General features: G+C 58.2%; 1 protein-coding gene across 1 annotated transcript in view; it reads right to left on the bottom strand.

Moving 5' to 3' along the window:
* LOC102437483 (paired box protein Pax-7-like) overlaps positions 1 to 18392 on the bottom strand; it is a 48483-nt gene that overhangs the window by 5299 nt on the left and 24792 nt on the right. Inside the window, 1 exon segment of the mRNA XM_014449176.2 lies at positions 1619 to 1865. Coding sequence (XP_014304662.1) covers positions 1619 to 1865 — 247 coding nt within the window.

Here is an 18392-nt window from a genome sequence, read left to right as displayed (position 1 = left end):
TATGCACACTATAGATGTCAAACACACAGGCACATACACAGACACAGCCACATGAACACACCTGAATGCACACTTAAACACATGTATATGTGTTACAGCCACGTATGTTTACATGACCAAACATTGTGCACGTGTGCATTTGCATAAAAACACATACCATGTACGCACAGTATGCTCCTTTAAACTCACATGTATGTGAATAGTCATGTGCACACATACCCACATGTGCCACAGACATACACATACTCACCTATGCACAAGGATGTGTGCACTAACACTTGTATGCCGGGATACTCACAAATACACACACAGACACACACACCTGAATTGTAACACATCTAAAACATGTATTCACACTCATGCATATACCGGCGTGCACATATATCATATCCAAACATGCACATACAGGGGGGACCGTGAACACAGAGGGGAGGTGGAGGCAGCACAGCTGGCCCTCATTTAGCCGTGGAGGCCAAGGCCGTATGAGGAGGAGAGGGCTGGTGTGGGGACAGGAAGCAGGGGTCAGTGAGGCCAGGCCAGGGCTGTGGCGGGCGAGGGTGTGAGGACATCCTTGGGCTGGGCGGTCTCACCCTCTCGCCACTTGCCCTTCTGATTAGTTTGACACCAACAGGTGAGGCCTTTGCCAGAGGTGGGGCAGGAGGGGCAGCCAGTGACCTCGGCTCCCGGTGCCCCCTTGGCCTGCCCTGCTGCTGCCCTGCCCAGCTGCTGGAGGCTGTGGCTGGGCCCGCCTTCTGCAGCTTTTGGTCTGAGGATCTGCCATCCCCTCCCCCAGGCAAGGTGCCAAGGGGATGGCGACTAGGCTGGGCCTGTGAGGCCAGCTCAATGTTTGGGGAAACCAAGGCTGAGGATGGGGGTAGAGGAAAGAGCTCAAAGGACAGCTGTCCCTGTGGCCAGGGGGCAGAAGGGGCAGAGCCCCACCATCTCACTGTCCCACCAGCAGTCACCAGCCACGTGCAGCGATGGAGCCCCTGAAGTGTGGCCAGGGCCACCGAGGAACCAGATTTTACATTTTGATTTGATTTTACCTCATTGAAATTTAAAAGCCAAAATTCAATTTAGTTTAGCGGCCGGGAAACTTTGCAGTAGATTTGGAACAACTTGGGTGTGTAAGCCTACAACTTTCTCAGTTGTCAATGCTGTGAAATTTCAATGCGGGTCTAGCGTTCCCCATGAAACTTTGTGTCTGAATGAAAATGGGCTGGATTTCAAAGACAGTATGAAGAAAAGAATGTAAAATAGCTCATTGATAATTTTATATGAATTACATGTTGAAATGATCATCTTTTGGCTAGAATGGGTAAAATAAAATATGTTAGCAAAAATAATTTGCTGTTCTCACATTTTATAACGTGGCTCCTTGGACATTTTAAATGACATTTGTGGCTTGTATGATACTATTTCTGTGGGACAGCTTTTCTCCAAGGCAGCAGCAGTAGCAGGGGCCCAGCTCAGCATCATCTTAAAACAGCTGTTCTTCCTTTCTGGACCTCAATTTCCTCATCTGTGAAATGGGCACCTCCCCCCCAACACCACCTTCCAGCTCTCTACAAATGAGCGGGGGGCAGGGACGGGGGGATGCCAGGTGCCGGGCACTCACTCTGGCCGTACTGGCCGTACTGGTAGCCAGCCACGGGGTCCACGCTGTAGCCGGTGGTGCTGTAGGTGGGTGGGCAGTAGGACTGGGAGGTGGGCAGGCTGTCCCCTGGCTTGATGGAGTCCGCCCGCTGGCTGCAGCTGGCCGAGATGGAGGAGGCCGAGTCCAGGCCGCCGTGCAGCGGGGAGATGGAGAAGTCGGCCTGCGGCTGTGGCGGCACCGCGCTGGGGTTGCTCAGAATGCTCATCACCTGTGGGGAGAGACCATCGTGTGGGCTGAGCAGCAGGGGTGGGGCTGGAAGGACCCCACAGAGGCAAGCGCATGTGGGGACGATGCCAGGCTGGCGTGGGCAGGCCTTTGCTGCAGTCTCTCCCTTGGGGTCCCTGCAGCTTGGAGATCCGTTGACTTGTGGGCTTGCCCTTGAAGGTAAGATGGTTAGCGGTTCCTCCTGGTTAGGTCCTAATCCCTAGAGGCGTCCTCTACTGAGAGCCCTGGGGGTGAGGCGGGCCTGTTTACCGCGCTAGCCCCAGGCCTGACTGAGTAAGTGAATGCACAGCGCATGCATGAATGAATGAACAAACACGCCAATTACGTCTCTCCTATCAGACAGGGACCTGTGCCTCCCCCGTCAGACTGGGATGCTCCCATCTTCCAGCACAAAGGGGTTTCAGCAGGACTCTGGGCCTGTCCGGCTTCACCCCTCATCCTGTGCTATGCTCTTGACTTTGGTCAGGACCTGGTGACCTCTGGGGAAGGCACGACACCGTAGCCTGCCCGAAACCTCTCTTCGGTTCCGGCAGCTCCTGGATGTCTGTGGCCATCACCCACTTCCTCGAGGAGCCGGTTCAGCAAACAGTTCTCACCATCAGCGCTGCCAACTCGGACTGTGAGGGGCAGGCTCCTTTCTAGAAACTCCGCTTCAAGATGGTGTTAACTCATTGGTGTGTTCACTTACTCATTCAACAAACACACACTGAAGGTGACTCTGACCCCAAAACCGAGGCTGAGCCTGGGACCTCAGAGGAGGAAGAGCCATGGCTCCGGCCCTCAGCTGGGGGAGTGTTTGGGTCTGGGGGAGGGGGCACCTAGCAACAGATCATCAAGATGTGGAGTGATGAGGGTTGTTACAGAGGCAGCTCAGGGGCTGTGAGAGCCCAGAGGAGGGCACCCAGCCGGCCAGGGGGCCCAGGAAAGCTTCTGGAGGAGGTGACACCTGTGTCCAGCTGTCCAGGAGAGAGCGGGGAGAGGGGGTGTGGGCAGCAGGATTCCTGCAGCGGGAGAGAGCACGGCACCTAGTCAGACCAGGGGATGGGGGTGGGGGGGAGGCAGACCTTTGTGGGTCTGACCTCAGGGCCAGGACCCTGGTAGCCTCCTGCTAATGCCACCCCTTATGGGAGGGAGGCCAAGTGCCAAGGTGGGGTCAGGCTTGTTGATGGTCTGCCCAACACCGAGCTAAAGAATCCCGCTGCCATCCACACTGGGCACGTGGCTGTGTTCTCTGACTTCCCCTCCCACCTCCTGGGAGATGGTGGGCTCTGGGCATCCGAGCCATGACCTGTGGCATTCTGACAATGTCTGCCTTCTCACTTTTGACTTGTCCCGGCCATAGGCATGGGGGCCTGGCCAGGATCTGCACCCTGAGGCCAGGGCCAGGCACGGAGCTCCTCCACTTCCTGGCTGTGTGTCCCTTACCTTCTGTGACCAGCCCATCCTGAGGAAAAGAGTTGACGATGAACCTGACTCAGAGGGCGCTGGAGGCCGAGCGGAGCCCAGCACGGGGAGCTTTGCGCCCAGCCTGGCACGGCGCAGGCGCTGAGGCATCAGTGACCCCAGCTCCTCGGACCCTCGTCTTCCCACCTCCTTCACTGGCCCTCCTCTCAGCCACCAACTTATGTGACTCCCTGGATCCAGAGGCCTACAGAGACGTGTGGGGCAGAGCTATGACGCCCATTTCTCAGAGGACAAAACCGAGGCCCACGAAGGGCTGGGGCTTCCCCAGATCTCACGGCCAGTCCAGCCGGCCGGACCCTGCCTGCTCGCCTGATAATGCCGAGACGGACTCTCAAGGACGTTTCCGGCACCTGACCCCTCCAGAGGCTCTTACTCCAGGCCCAGCCAGCAGCCACCGGCGGGGGTGGGGGTCTCTCATCCCTGACTCTTCCCTCAGTGCTCCCAACACACCTCCCTCAGCCCTGGGGCATCTCTCCTCTGTCCTTTACCTCCCCCCACCCCTTCCCAGAGCCAGAGGCCAGGGCATGGGCCTGCTGGGCTGGTCTGTCTCCACTGCAGCTGGTGGGATTTAGGTGGTCTTCATGGTGTGTCACCCACTGAGATGGCAATGACACAGGGCACGGGACTGTGAGAGGGGAAGTCTGGGTGGGAGGTGTCGGGGCGACTTTGTGCAGCAGCACTGTTTTAGGGAGCGGAGGTCTCCCCGATTCTCTCTGCACTGAATGTGCTTCTAAGGCCTCTGTCATGGGGGGGGTGCGGACACAGGGTGCTGGGGTGGTGGCTAGAGGGACCCTGGAAAAGGGGGTCCCCGTAGTGAGGGTGTGAGGACATCTGACCCCATCAGGCTGTGCTTGCTGCCTTCTGACTGTGGAGACGGGGCCTCCTGGACCTGAGATATTTGTTGTGTGAATGGGGGGTGGGGGGTTCTCTGGGAAAACTCAGGAATCTCATGATGCCCTGGGAGTTAGGAGACCCCATTCTCTCCCAAGTTCCTGCCTAGACCTCACTTTCCAACTAAATTAAGAAAATCACCCCCATCCTATTCCCCACCCCATGCAAACACTAGCCCTGCCCCTTCCTCCGAGGAGGCCTGGGCCCCAGAACAGACTCAGGCTCGGGGGAAGCACACGCCCATTTCCCTGGGGGGCGGGAGCCTCTCGGGAGGGTGTGTCAGCTCAGGCGAGCTAATCCCTTCCTCCTGGATGTCACTACGAGGCCCGAAGAGACATGGGATGGGGGGAGAGTAGAGAGAGGATGGGGGTGTTCTGGGGACGAGATGGGAACTGTGCACAGAGCCACTCACACTGCAGGATGGGACCTCCAGGGACCTGCCTCAGAGCCACTCACACTGCAGGACGGGACCTCCAGGGACCCGCCTCAGAGCTGACCATATCACTCACATCACTCACGCATCACCGTGGCTTCTCAGTGCCTTCCAGGCAAACAGGGCAAAGGTTTCTTGTGCTGACTGCTACCTGCCTGTCCCAACTCCTCCCTGCCTTTTCCTTCCTTGCACTTGAAATCCCAGCCACACCAAGCTGTGGTGTTTGCTAAGGACATCTTTTAGTCACTCCACAAGCATTTCACAGAGGGCTGCCCCTGCCAGGCCGGAGGGAGGACTGCACTGTGACTCCTTGAGGCCAGGATGAAGCTGCATTTCGTCCATCTTTGTGGACCCAGTGCCTACATGGTGTCCGTTACATACTATGAGCTCAGAAGAAGCCTGTGGAATTCATGCATAGTCACATCCCGCATATTTAGTGAGCACCTACTATGCGCCAGGCCCTGAGATGCACCTACTATGTGCCAGCCCCTGAGATGCAGCCGTGAGCTTTAGCAACGCCATGCTCTCCTAGAGTTGCCAGTTTAATGAAGAGGCTGACAACAAACAAGTAAGTCATAGAATTCGCAATACTGGTAAGTGCTATGGAGGAAAATAAGGAAGGGGGTATGTGAAGCAGTTAGGCAAGACCGCCCCAAAAAAGGTGATAGCGAGGCCAAAAAAAGAACCGGCATGAGAAGATGTAGCAGACAGCTTTCCAGGCAGCGACATCAGCAAGTGCAAAGGCCCTGAGGTGGGCACATGCCCAGCAAGTTAAAAGAATAAGAAGAAGGTCAGTGTTGTGAGAGGAAACCCCGAGCCCCTGAGCACTGCAAGGCCTCCCAGGATCCTTCATCAGAGGGACTAGTGTGGTGCCCAGTGGCTCAGGAGGCCTCGGACCCTGGGCCAGTAACAGACAGCTCGGAATCAGCTCTAGCCCAGGGAGCTCTTACTGTAATGAGATTTGTTCAATGGGATTTGCCCTGGAACATCACATCAAATTCACATCTGGGGTAGGTGTGAATGGGGGAGGGGCGGCATCTGCCTGCTCTCTCCCAGAGTCCCTGGAGGCCTGTAGATCAAAGGGCTTCCCTCTCATCCAGCCCCCGCTTGGGCATGGCAGCTTCCAAGCAGACAGGACAGGACCCAGCTGAAGAGGGGGGAGTTGGGAGCAGTGACTCCTCATGGAAATAGACTATCAGGCCCTCATTCTGCAGTTGGGGAGGGAGAAAGGCGCATCCATGCTAACACAACCAGTAAGTGGCAGAGCTGGGATTTGAACCGGGGTCTCCCTGACCTCTAGGCTGTGCCTTCCCCACAGCAGGCAGTGCTGGAGAGAATGGAGAGGGCCCCCTCGGCAGCCCCACAGCCCAGGGCCTTCCCGGAGTCCCTCTCTGCCCGCAGAAGCAGAAAGTGTTTGCCCACCGTTAGGGGCCTAGCCGAGGTCTGGAGCCTGCAAACTTTTGAACTTGAGGAAGTCCGGGTCTGATGTGGTAATCTACCACCCCCCTCAAGAATGTTCAGGCCTCTCCCTGGTGGGTTTTACTTTTTCCCGGTGACCTTGCTTTCACTAATGTATTACTTCTTGGTACGTTACCGTTACTAACTCAAAATCAATACCGACCTCCACATCTGTAAGGTTTTATCTGAAGGCAAATCTCCCGGCTGTCCGTCAGGCTGAGTGACAGCCATCCCTTCCTCCCCCGCCCCTCACCGGCCAGAGCCCCCCACCCGCCCCCAGCCCCTTCCTCTCCCTCTGCTCTAAATCAGTCCCAGCCTCCACCAGACTAAATCAATAAGGGGCCGGCCTCACCCCCCTTCCGCCGCTGGCTTGCAGGTTTTGGGGGGTGGGAGCCGAGGGAGCCCCGTGCCAACCCCCCTTCCACATCCTCTGCTCACCGCCCCCGCCCCCCGGGACTTGCCGGCGCTCCCCTACTTTAAAAGAAGGGGATGGGAAAAATGTAATTAATTCCCTCCGTTCCTGAGCTGGCCCGGAGGGCCTGGGACCGAGGAGGCTGAGCTGTGAGATCTGCACCCTCTGTGATAACCGAACGTGGCTTTGGGAGCGAGGCTGCAATTAGAAGGGGTGATCGCCATCATCGGGGCTCCCTGGCCGGTTCGGGTGGATGAGTGGGGGCCTCAGCAGGAAGCAGAGGGAAGAGGGAGGGGCAGGGATGAGACTGATGAGGTCAGGACATTGGACCTGGAGATGAGATGGACTGGAATGAGGCCAAGGACCACTCGGACAGTGGGCAGGTGGGCAGCCCCACCTTGCAACGCCAGAAGAGGACCAGACGGCGGTTTCACCAAGGGCACCTGCCAATCAGTGTTCTGCGGGGCTGCCCAGAAGCACCAGGGGCCAGAATGTCTGCATGAGCATCCTTGCTCTGCTGCTCACTAGCTGTGACCCTGGGCAATTTCTTTAACCATCTGAGCCTCAGTTTGCCCATCTGTATAATGGGAATGATAATTACAGTACCCATAGGGTTACTGTAAGGATTACATGAGTAAATGCACATTAAGTCAGTACCTGGCACATCACCGATTCTCAGTAAATGCAAGCTCTCCCCCTTCTCTCCCACCCGCTTCAGAAGGGACCTGGCTCAAGGGAGAAATGGCCACTTGAGGACAGACTCAGGGGACCGCCCCTGTTGGGGACCATGCTGTTTTCCACCCCTTCTTCCTCAAGGGGCCTGGCACAGTGGGTGCTTTCTGGCCAGAGAATGACTCTGCCTCCAGGCAGAAGCTGCACCTGTGCTCTCTCTGGAAAGGGGCCCAGGTGGGTGTCTCTTGGACAAGCCACACCCCTTCTTTGGCCCGAATACACTCATCTATAGCGAGGGGGTGGCATCCAACGACACAGGACCCTGACGGTGAACCTTAAAGTCTCCAGTCGAGATGTAGTGAGGGTCAGAACTCACACACCACACAGGCAGCCCCGCCGCACCCCCACAGGGACCCACACCTGAATCCAGGAAGCAGAGGCGACTCAAAAACACCTCATCTGATGGCCAAATAGCTTTTCATCAACACCCCACTAAACCAGCGTGAAGACCCTTCGCCGCTACTTTGCTCAAACTCGTCAGTACATTTCACATGCGCTCACACCGGAGCACACCTGGGAGGCCCCTGGAGATCGCTGCATTTTCAGACGGGAAACTAACGTTCCAGAAGGGCAGTGACTTGCACTCGGGGAAACCACGGCAGCTGAGCAGGTCCCAGCCCACAACTGCCACCCCCCTGCCGGTCTCAGGCTCGGCTCCAGGAGGACCTGCTGGTGTGGCACGCAGAGCACATTTATCTCTAAGCCGCGCATCTGAGAGCAGCCCTGGCCCACCCTCTAATTCACCCCCTCGGCTTCCACAGGAGGGGAGAGGGGGCCTGTTGGGGGGCAGCCTGTGGAGAGAAGGCAAGGTCGCAGCTTGCCAGGAATGGGAGTGAGTGAAATATCTTTATTGGACCCAGACGGTCCCCCCCGGCTGGGACAGCCCAGCTCGCGACTCGCTCTGGCCCCTAAGGGCCTGGAGTCCACCTCTATGTCCAAATGGACTCCACGGGGCCGGCGAAGGGCTGAGCAGGGGGAAGGGCTGCTCCGGGGTTTGTCTGTTTGGCTGCCCGTGGGAATCACTTGAGGAGTCTTTCAAAATGCTGATGCCTGGACCTTGCCCCTTAGAGATTCGGATTGGTTGATCTCAGGGGTCTGGGCACCAGACATTTTTAAAGCTCATTCCATTTCACTCTCATGTGCAGCCGAGTTTGAGAGCTACTGCTCTCACATCAGCGCTGTTACTGCTACACACACACGACCCCACTGCACATCCATGCCCGGGGCGGAGACACGAGCACACATGCAGAATACACACAGACTCTCAGACTGGAATGCACACGAACACATGAAGAGTGATGCACATGGAAACAGCACGCACGCACACACACACACACACATGCACGCACCGCTGGGCTCCATGCCATCCACACACTTCACGGATGCACACACGGGCGGAGTCGCACACACATGTGTGTACACCGCAGCCTCACAGCTCCGTGATGCCAGCTCACTAAGGTGAGCCCCTGCCTCTATGCTCCCTCCTCCAGCTCCCAACAGACACCCCACACCCCCCACACACACTCCGCCGCCCGTTCTGCTGCCTGTCCCAGCTCCACGCTGGGATTAGTGCAAGCGAGAAATCACCCACCCGGGCAGCCGACCACCCCGCTCCCCCTCTCTCCTGCTCAATTCTCTGCTAAGAGGATCTGGGCCCCTCCGCTCTCCCTGCCTCCTGTGGACAGCGGTAATGGGTTTCGGGTGCTGACTTTGAGCTTCCAAACAAGATTTCCTGCAGGTCTCCCTGTTCCCACCCCCCTTCGCCTTCCATCTCTCTGCTCATGGCCCTCTCACTCCACTCCTCCACCGTCCACATCCCATACAGCAGCCCCCACCCCCCAGGAGAGCTGATGCCCAGGCGCGGCCAGCAAACTCCCCTCTCAGCCCCCTGACTCCCGTCCCCCTCTCCTCTGTCACCACCCAGCCTTTCAGGAAGGCTCTTCAACGTCGGCCTGCTGTCATTCTCTTGCACAAGCGCAGCCCCTTCGTTTCCAAAGCATCTCCCCTGAAGCCTTATGACTATGAAGCATTGTTAGTCCATTTTTCAGATGAGGAAACTGAGGCTCACCCAGAATTTCCTAGGGGATGCATGGCAGCTTTGGGGCAAGAACGCTTGACCTCTGACTTCTGGTCCAATACACCTGCCCTGGCTGTGGTTTTCACTGCCACAGAGGGCTCTGGTGTGTGTGTGTGTGTGGGTGCGTGTGTGTGTACTGTGTGGGTGCCTGTGGGAATGTCATGTGTGTGAGAAATGAGTGTAGGTGTGCATGCACGCATATGCACATGGGAGTATTGTGTATTCTATATGTGAATTTTGTATGTGTGCTTGTGAGTCTGTGTGCATGTGTATAAATACTGTGTGTGACTTTGTGTCCATGTGTGTGATTATGTGTGAGTCTTGCTGTGCATGTATGTGTGCGTACTTCACATGTGTGTGGCCGCGTGTCCTGTCGGTCCCTCCAGGTGACCTCACTGAGGCCATACGCTGGGCCTGGGCCCTCCGAAGCTCAGAGGGCACCTGGGAAGCACCAGGTCACTGACTGGCATCTCTGACCAGGAGGGGCCCCGCCCCCCACTGGCAGGTTACCTCTTCCTCCACCTGGGAGCCCCACAGGCCAGACCCGAACAGGCTCGTGGGACTGACTATGTGAAGTTAAAGAGGAATCCTGCAGAGAAAGGATTCAGCCAAGACTCTGGTAAGAACCTCCCAGTGTGTAGAGGCAGCGACTCTGAAAGGCTAAGCCAATGAAGGCTGTCAAGTGTGGGGTTTGGACCTCCTGCCCTTGGCACAGACCCACCCTGACCCTGGATCTGGCCAGGAGCTGCTGGGGGCTGACTTGGTGGCCTATTCCTAGCGCCTGGCACATAGTAGGTGACCAACAAACATTTGTTGAGTGAATTACTGAGTGAATGAATGAATCTATCTGTTGATCCCCAGTGCAGGGCCTGGTACAGAGTTGGTTGAATGAAAAGAATAATGGAGGGGCCCGTGGCATACTCACCCCCCGACCACCGTCTCAGTGAATCTCAGAGTCTCCTCTCCACCACAGGGTCCTTGGAGGTTTTAGCTAAAGACCGTGAGGAAGTGAGGGGCTAGAGACAATGACTTCCCACTCATTGTCCCAGAAGCTAAAGTCTGTCTCTCTCTCTCTCTCTCTCTCTCTCTCTCTCTCTCACTCACACACACACACACACACACACACACACACACACTTCCAACTTTCAATGCTTGGTCTACAAGATGTCAATCTCCAAATATCTGGAAACATCTAGAAATATCTGGAAATACTGGAGGGGGCCCGGATTTGCCCCCGCTTCCCGGGAGCATCCTGGGTTGGCCCGATCTGAAGTGTTCGTGCCAGGATGGGTCCGAGGGCTCCTGGCCCCTGGCGGGCACTGGAGCAGGCGGGGTGCGGTGGGATTCAGAGACCGACTCTGATGGCGCGATAATGGCGGCCAAGGGATTAGTGCGACTCTGCTGAGAGCGGCGGCGGCGGCGGCGGCGGCGGGGCTGGAGAAGGAAGGGGCCGATCGCTGGGAAAGATATGACTATTTAAAGATAATGATTGCATAAATTTAATTAGCACACTTTCACGCGGCAAATGGCCGTTTTGTAATTAATGTATTTGGCCTTACTAAGCATGAAAGATCCCATCTCCTCCCCCTCCCCTCCCGCTCCCCCTCCTCTGCGGCCCCTAATGAAAGACAGAGAGCAAGTGACAGAAACAGTTTGTCAGCGGCTCCAGGTGTCAGGGGCCTAATTGGCTGAGCTGAGGGAGGAGGGGGAGCCTGGAGGGCTGGGAGGGCTGGGAGGGGGCCTCCTGGACTGGCCAGGCCCAGGTTGGGAGAGGAGGAGGAGGAGGGGAAGGAGGAGGGGGAGGCCTGGGCTCTTGGCCCCCTGGCCTGGAGGGGGGGCTCCCCCTCAGTAATTGCCGGAGACGGGAACGCAGATTGGCCGTGGCAGGGAGTGAGGGGTGGCAGGCAGGCCTCGTTAGTACCTGGGCGGACAAGCTGGCACATATCACAATGCGTTAGGGACCCGCAGCCACGATGGCTCGAGCCCTGCTGGCCCTCTCCCAGCAGCAAAGTCCTTTGAGTGGAATGAATGGATGAGCCTCAGTTTCCTCTTCCAGAAAATGGCCCCCCGTTATCAAAAGGCTTGAAAAAATGATCATAGCCTCTCATGCCTAAGTGCCTAGTATGTGCCAAATACCTACTATGCGCAGGTAGCACCGCCATTCACTCCTTACCACAGCTGTCCTAAGGATGCGATTGTAATCTTTCTGAAATTCCGGTACATTTTATCACCCCCAGTGCCTTTCTGTGGCTGAGTCTGCGGCCAGGTAGCATCACCGTCAGGTGGCAATGATGGCAGAGCTGTGTGCAAAGCTTGTGTTGACGCCTTCTGATAAGTTCAGGAAAAGGCCAGCATCCAATTGTCCTTGATTCGGTAAAACGGGGGTACTGGCTGCTCCATGTTAGAGATCAGAAAACGGCTCTGGGGAGGTAAATAATTTGCCCAAGTCTGCAAATTATTTAGGAAGTGGCGGGCTAGGATTTGAACTCAGAAGGCGTAACTCCAAAGTTAATTCTCTTTCTAGCAGCTACCGACAAGACCCACTGCGGGGCCAGCTCAGCACCTGCCCTGCCCCCCTGGCACCATCCGCCGCGGGCTGGCTAAGACGTGTGGCTGGCTCCATAGGGAAGTTTCTTTGTTGGGTGGGTATAGCTGTCAATGGCGATAATGCCCCCCAAAGTTAGAGCTGCCTGATTTTCTTGTGGGGGGACCAGGAAACAGGGTTGAGAGGGTTCCAGCTGCCACGCCTGACCTTGTGCCATGGCCATGTTGAAGCTGTGTGCACTCTCGCCTCTGACCATGGCCCTCCATCCTCTTCACCAGCCGCCCTCTGCCAGCCTCAGACAAGGGCCACTGCCCCAACCAGCCCAGCCCCTGCCCCGTGTTCTCGGAGGAAGGCAGGGTGGGAGGCCTTGAGCCAGCCCAGGCGGGTGGAGCCGGGCCCAGCCAGCCCTCTCCCGAACCAAATTCAATTTCGAAGCTTAATGAGTTTGCAGAGGAGCCGGTACGCTCGCCCGACACCACTCCTTGCCGGCTGGGTGGTTCCCGCCCAGCCACCGCGCGCGCAGCAGCCGGAGCAGGGAGAGCCCTGGGCTCCGTCGAGTGTGGCGGGGGCACTGAGCGAGTGAAAAATGTCAGAGCAAATTGCTCTTGACAGCGTTAATATCTGCACCTCATAGCAATAATTACATGTAAATAAATAGCAAAATGACACTCAGCTGGAGGCGGCTCGGGGAGGACAGGCGCTGCTAAGGACCAGCTGGGGACCCGAACGCTCTGCGCCGTCCTTGCCTTCCTGTCGCCGAGTCTCGGCTTCCCCCTCTCACCCTCGGCCCGATTCTGGCTGCCGCACGGAGCTGGGACCTCCCAATCCTGGCCGCTCGTTAAACATGTGAGGGGAAAAGAAAACATTTGGGTCCCCATGGGGAGGGGGGACAGTTCGACCAAGCCTCCTCCCAGCCTCTCTCTCTCCCTCCTCCCTGAGCACCTTCTTCCAGCTCTGGGTCCCTGTGGAGAGATGCCTCTGACACCCACATCTCTGCCCTGACCTCTTGGCCGTGACCTCCACGCATCCACCCCCATCCGGGTCCTCCTGCACTTCCTGTCTCTGCCTCTGATCTCAGTCCCCTCTTGGTCACTTGCGCTGCAGATGTCCAGCCATCCTTGCCTCCTCCCTCGTCCCGGCATCCGTGATGCTGGGACAGCAGGTGCCGTGCAAACTCACGAGCTAAACAGGGCGCCGCTTCCTGCAGAATCACCTGGACCCGATGCTAATGTACTTCATTACTACGACCCACAAATATGGCTCCACTGTGGCCAAGAATGCAAAGCGAGCGTGCCTTTTAAAGATACTCCGTGACAGTCTGTGTGATCCCACCCCCGGGCCTCAGGGGAACACACTCCGCTTTTATTGTCAGGGCTACTTTGGAGGGAAGTTTGTGAAGCCCAGGGTGGAACCAGAATCGCCTCGTGCGCCTTCTTTGGGGGCCTATTACTTCGTTGGTTTGCTTTTGTGCTTTTGTCTGCAAAAGCAAGGACCATGCCTTACCCGTGTCTGGACTCTTAGGACTTAGCAAAAGGCCTTTGCTGGTGTCTGAGGGAGGAAGAAAGGAAACAAGAAGGACATAAAAGGCCAGGAGGAAGGGAAGGGGGAAGGAAGGGCGAGGTGGAGGACAGGTGGCCATGGGGAGGAGGAAGCTACTGCCCAGGGAGGTCACATTCTCCACACGAGCCCATGTATACCAGGTAGCTGGCCTGAAGGCAGGGCTCCCCGCTCCCCTCCAGAGGGACCCAGGGGCTGTCCTCCTGGGACCCAGCCTCCCCTCAACTCTGTGCCTGTGCTGCCTGGAGTTCCCACGAATCAGGGCTCCCCCAGCCAGGAAGAGCACCGAGGGCCTCCAGCTACCCGGCGCCCTGCCCGCCTCACCTGCACAGGGCAGGGAACGCAGCTCATTCTTTGCAAAACAAATACCTTCTCCGGAGCAGCGCCCGAGTCCGACTCCGTCTTGTTTAGCGCACAGACTAATCCACTTATCGGGGATAAAGCGCCCGTGAATCCCCGTTTGATAAAGGCAGCCACAAAATTAGCAAAAACGTGCCCATGGCTCTGACGCAGCAAACAAACAAGAGGCTGGGGACTGCGCGGGGAGACGCTGTCTCTTTTCAGTGCCAGGCCCTGAGAGACGCGGGAGAGATCCAGGCAGAGATAGAGCTTGCTGGCTGCCGCTGCGGGCTGGGAAGGCCTTGCCTTGGGGTAGACGGGAAGGGGTTGGCAAGGTGTGGGAAGGAACCCGGATGGAGTCCCTGCCCCATTCGGTACTGCATGCACCCCAATGCCAGCCTGGGTCCCCAGCTCCCATGACAACCACCTTCATGACCCCGGTGCTCCCACAATTCCAAATGCACCCCCTTGTGATTCCAGCTCTTCAACGCTTACGCCAGGCCATGCAGCATTCTGAGTGTGTCCCGTGTTAACCCGTTTACTCCTTACAGCAACCCCCTGAAACTGCTGTCACCCTGCATCACAGATGAGGAAACTGAGGCCCAAGTCACTTGCTCAAGATCACATGGCTGGCAACCGCTGTTTCCAATTGGAGAGTTAGATGATCTATGTTTTATAATCTATCATTTAACTTAGATAATAACGCTCCAAGTGAACCATAACCCAAACTCAACCCACATCTTCAACCACGGTCCCTAACTCTGACAGCAGCCCCCCCAAAACCATCTGGCTCTACCCCCCTCCCCCGCCACGACCTGCGGTCCCCACCCCTGCCACTCTGCTCAGGGCCTTTAGGTTGCCGAAGCCTGGGTGCCCTGCATATGATCGGACGGACGACTGCCAAGTTCACCTCGCTGAGTCACTGACAGAGCGGAAGTGGTCCCACGTCCACACTGGTGACTCTCCTCGGGCTGTGGGGCCTCCTGCAGGCCCCCGAGGCCGCTCTGCCCTGCCGCAGGGAGCTCCGGGCGCTTTGCTGACCTGGCCGACCGACCATGGCAGCGGCATTAGTACGGAGGGAGGCCTAGAGCAGAGACCTGAGCGAAAACTCAGCTGGCTCATCTCAGGGTGGCTTTGAGGAGGGGCCTCTCCTCTGCTCCCAGAAGAGGGAGAGGCCAGGAGGGGATTCTGGAAGGCTCCATCCCTGTGCTGCCCACACGCCCACCAACCCTGGTCTGGGAGGAGGGGCTGGTCCCAGGCCCAGGGGGCGGGGACATTAATCACAGGGGAGCACCTGTCAGGGTGGCATCTGGAACTAAAAGGAAACACTTGGCAGAAGGGCAAGGCTTCTCACCCCGGGCTCCTGGGGCTCTGGGACCAACCACCGCCACACCTGGAGGCCAGGGCTGGGAGCAGGGCATCTGGGGTTCAGGCCAGGCAGCCCCCTCTGTACCTGCAGCAGGAGGCGCCTCCTGAAGCAGCCCTGGAGCTCAGGGCCCAGGAAGGAGCCCACCCTGATGGGGTGTCAGCTGGTCACGAGCACAGAACAGGGCGGTAGGGCTGGAGGAGTCCCCAGCCCGCCTCCCCTGCACCTCGGAGTGGTTTTGGTTTCCTTCCCAGGCCTCTTTCTGTCCTGGGTGGTCGGTCCGCTCTGAGTCACTGCAGGGAGCTTGTGCAGAGAGCTGGGGAGTGGGAGGGCATGTCGAGGTCACTTCAGACGGTGCTTCTCAAATGTTCCTGTGCACGCGAGTCCCCTAGGAACCTGTTCACGGGCAGACCAGACCTGGAGTAGCAGGGGTTTGGTCCTGTCCCTGCTACTCTGGCAGCCCAGCACGGAGGCCAGACCCGAGTTTGGGATTCTGACATTGTCCCCTGCTGCCGACCTTGAGCTTTGCCTCTCTGAGTCCGCATGAGCCCTCGGGGCTCGGTGAGGATCAACAGCTAAAACACCTGCTGGACCGCCAGGTTCTGAATAAGTCGGGGACGCCGTCACCCGTGGACAGTAACAGATGCCGAAACAGCAACCCTGCCACTTTAGGGGCCAAGCAGGGCAGGACCCCAGTTGGGACAGCTGCTTCTCCCAGCGGCCTAGAGAGGGAGAGGACGCTGCCTGGGGTTGGAGTCGGCAGGAGCCTGGGGACTGTGGGGTTGGGGAGGCATTATCTGTGGTGGGGAAGGGAAGGCAGGCCCTGGGGCGTCGTGTCTCAGTTTCAGCCTGGACACACCCGCTCTGTGTAAGACACTTGCCAGGGCCGTCATGGGACCTTAATCCCCTGCCTCTCTGCTGGTCCCCAACACCAGCAGGATGGAGGGACAGGAGCGGGGCACGGGGTCTCCTCACCCCCCCGTCCGGTGCTCAGTGCTGGAGAAGATTTCCCAGGGCTTTGTGTCAAAGGGGGAGAGGGAATCTGTGGCACTCGGAGCAGAGAGATGACTGTAAGGCTGTCCACCGACCCTCCGACCCTCCATCTGCAGTGATGGGGCCACTGCCACACCCGCCGCGCCCTCGGAAAGGCCTGCCAACCCCAGCGTCTCCAGGCAGTAGAGTGTGCGGGCGACTGCGGGGTCTCTATTAGTAAAAGGAGGCCGTGGGCCAAGTATTTCCAGGTGCTTCCAGCTTGAAGACGGCTGCAGAGGGGATCCCCGTTCCATTCAAACAACCCCTCCCTGACACTCTTCCTAAAGAAGCGGGGGGGTGGGTCAAGAAGTCAATGCAACGGTGAAAAGGTGCAGGCTCCCCGGTCCATGCTTCAGAGGTGCCGGGCCTCAGACCTGTGGCTCAGACGGTGCCTAGCTACCATCGAGGCTCCGCAGGCCCACAAGAGAGCGACTGGGGCAGCCTGTCGGGGTGGAGCCGGAATTTCGACCTTTAACAGCAACCCCATGCCCTTCTGAGGCTCAGGTGTGGGAACCACTGACTCTCAATTTAATCTCCTACCCTGCAAAGAACCCACTCTCCAACAGCCTTGACCAAACCAGACACTGTTTGTGCGCGCGCGCGCGCGCACACACACACACACACACACACACACTCACACACTGAGAGGGCATGTCACTGACGTACAAGGCTGCCCTTTCCACCTTCCGTCCTGGCCAGTTCTGCTGTGCAAAGCCCTTCCTCACTCTGAGCTGAATCTGCCTCCCATGACCTCTGCCCTCGGCCATCACCCCTAACACGCTGGCTCGCTCTGCCCCAACCACGAACAGCCCCATGGAGGATTAGGGCGAGAGGCGAAGGCTCCCTTTGGGCCTCACTTTACATAATCTAACCACCTAGCCACCCGGGACGGTGGTTAGAAAGCAAAGGTGGACCTCGGGTGGGCCTTGCAGCCCCGTCAGGCCAAAGGTACTCCCCTCGGCAGGAGGGTGCCAGGTGCCAGGATACCCCTCCTCTGCCCCTGCCTGGGCAGCCCCCCGCCCCCCGCCCCCCTGGAGGCTCCTGGCTCCTGGCTGGCTTGCTTGTGTCTTGTGGACTAACTGGGAAGTCCTGGAAGGCAGGCCGGGGCCACAGCCGGGCATGGAACGGATGCTCCGTGTCCGGTGTGTGCCCTTGGCCGTTTACTCACCCCTACACTGCGTGCCAGGCTTCGTGCCCGAAACACAGGCCACCAGGACGGCCTGGTCCTTGCTTTAGGGGGAGAGAACCATAGCCACAAAGTTAAAATTCAGAGGCAAACCTGCTACCCTGGGAGGGAGCATGGCCATGCAGACTGGCAGGTCGGGGAAGGCTTCTGGGAGGGAGTGACCTCTGAGCTGAGATCAGAGAGAGGAAGAGGGTGTGGCAGGTGAGGAGAGGCAGAGGGAGAATATTCCGGCAAGTGCCCTGGAAAGAGGACTCTATGAACGGGTTGGGGTGGGGAGAAAGTCCTCGTTGGAGGCACCACCAAGGAAATAAGTGCCCATCGCTTCTCTCGCTGGGTCAGCCTCGCGCCCTGTCCCTCGGCCACCCTGGGCCACCGTTCACTGGGGACAGATGGTGGAGGCAGGGCCGGCGACCACATGCCCCGGTGGGGGGAGTCCGGCGTTTGGCCCAGCCCAGGCAGAGGGCTCTGCGTTTGGGGGTGGCCGGCTCGCTGCTGCTCCCCATCCCGGCCGGCCGGGCAGCTGGAATTAAGCAGGCCGCCAAGCCCGAGCGGGTCCTTATCTCGGGGAGACAGTTGTTGGGAATCACTTTGACTGAGTGGTTTTGTCTCCCCGCATTTTCCACTGTCAGGCGGCCTCGGGCCATGGATCAAAGGCAGGGCTCCGGCGCTCAGCGCACAGGGAGGGGCTGCCACGCTGATCCAGCCGGATCCCCCCCGCCCCCTTCCACCCCCTACCGCCCCCACCCCTGCCAGGACCCAGGTCCTCTGGGCCCCCAGAACCTGCGCCAGCCCAGGCTGTGGGCCCGGCATTAGTGAACTGGGACAGGTCCCAGAGAGACTAGAACTGTTGGGAAAGGAGAAATGCGAGAGGGGCGGGAAGGGGCGAAGGCGAGGGGGGGAAGGGGGCTGAAGATGAAAAAGAAGAAGTGTTTGCGAGAAAATCTGGAAGTGAGAGAAGCCGTGGAGGAAAAATTAAGGGAAGAGAATCGGAAGAGTGTATTTGACAGAGAAAGGAGGA

This window comes from Myotis lucifugus, unplaced genomic scaffold (genome assembly GCF_000147115.1).
Source record: "Myotis lucifugus unplaced genomic scaffold, Myoluc2.0 scaffold_1057, whole genome shotgun sequence".
Lineage (NCBI taxonomy): Eukaryota > Metazoa > Chordata > Mammalia > Chiroptera > Vespertilionidae > Myotis > Myotis lucifugus.
Note: the sequence above shows the minus strand (reverse complement) of the source record. Positions and strands in the feature narration are given on the sequence as shown.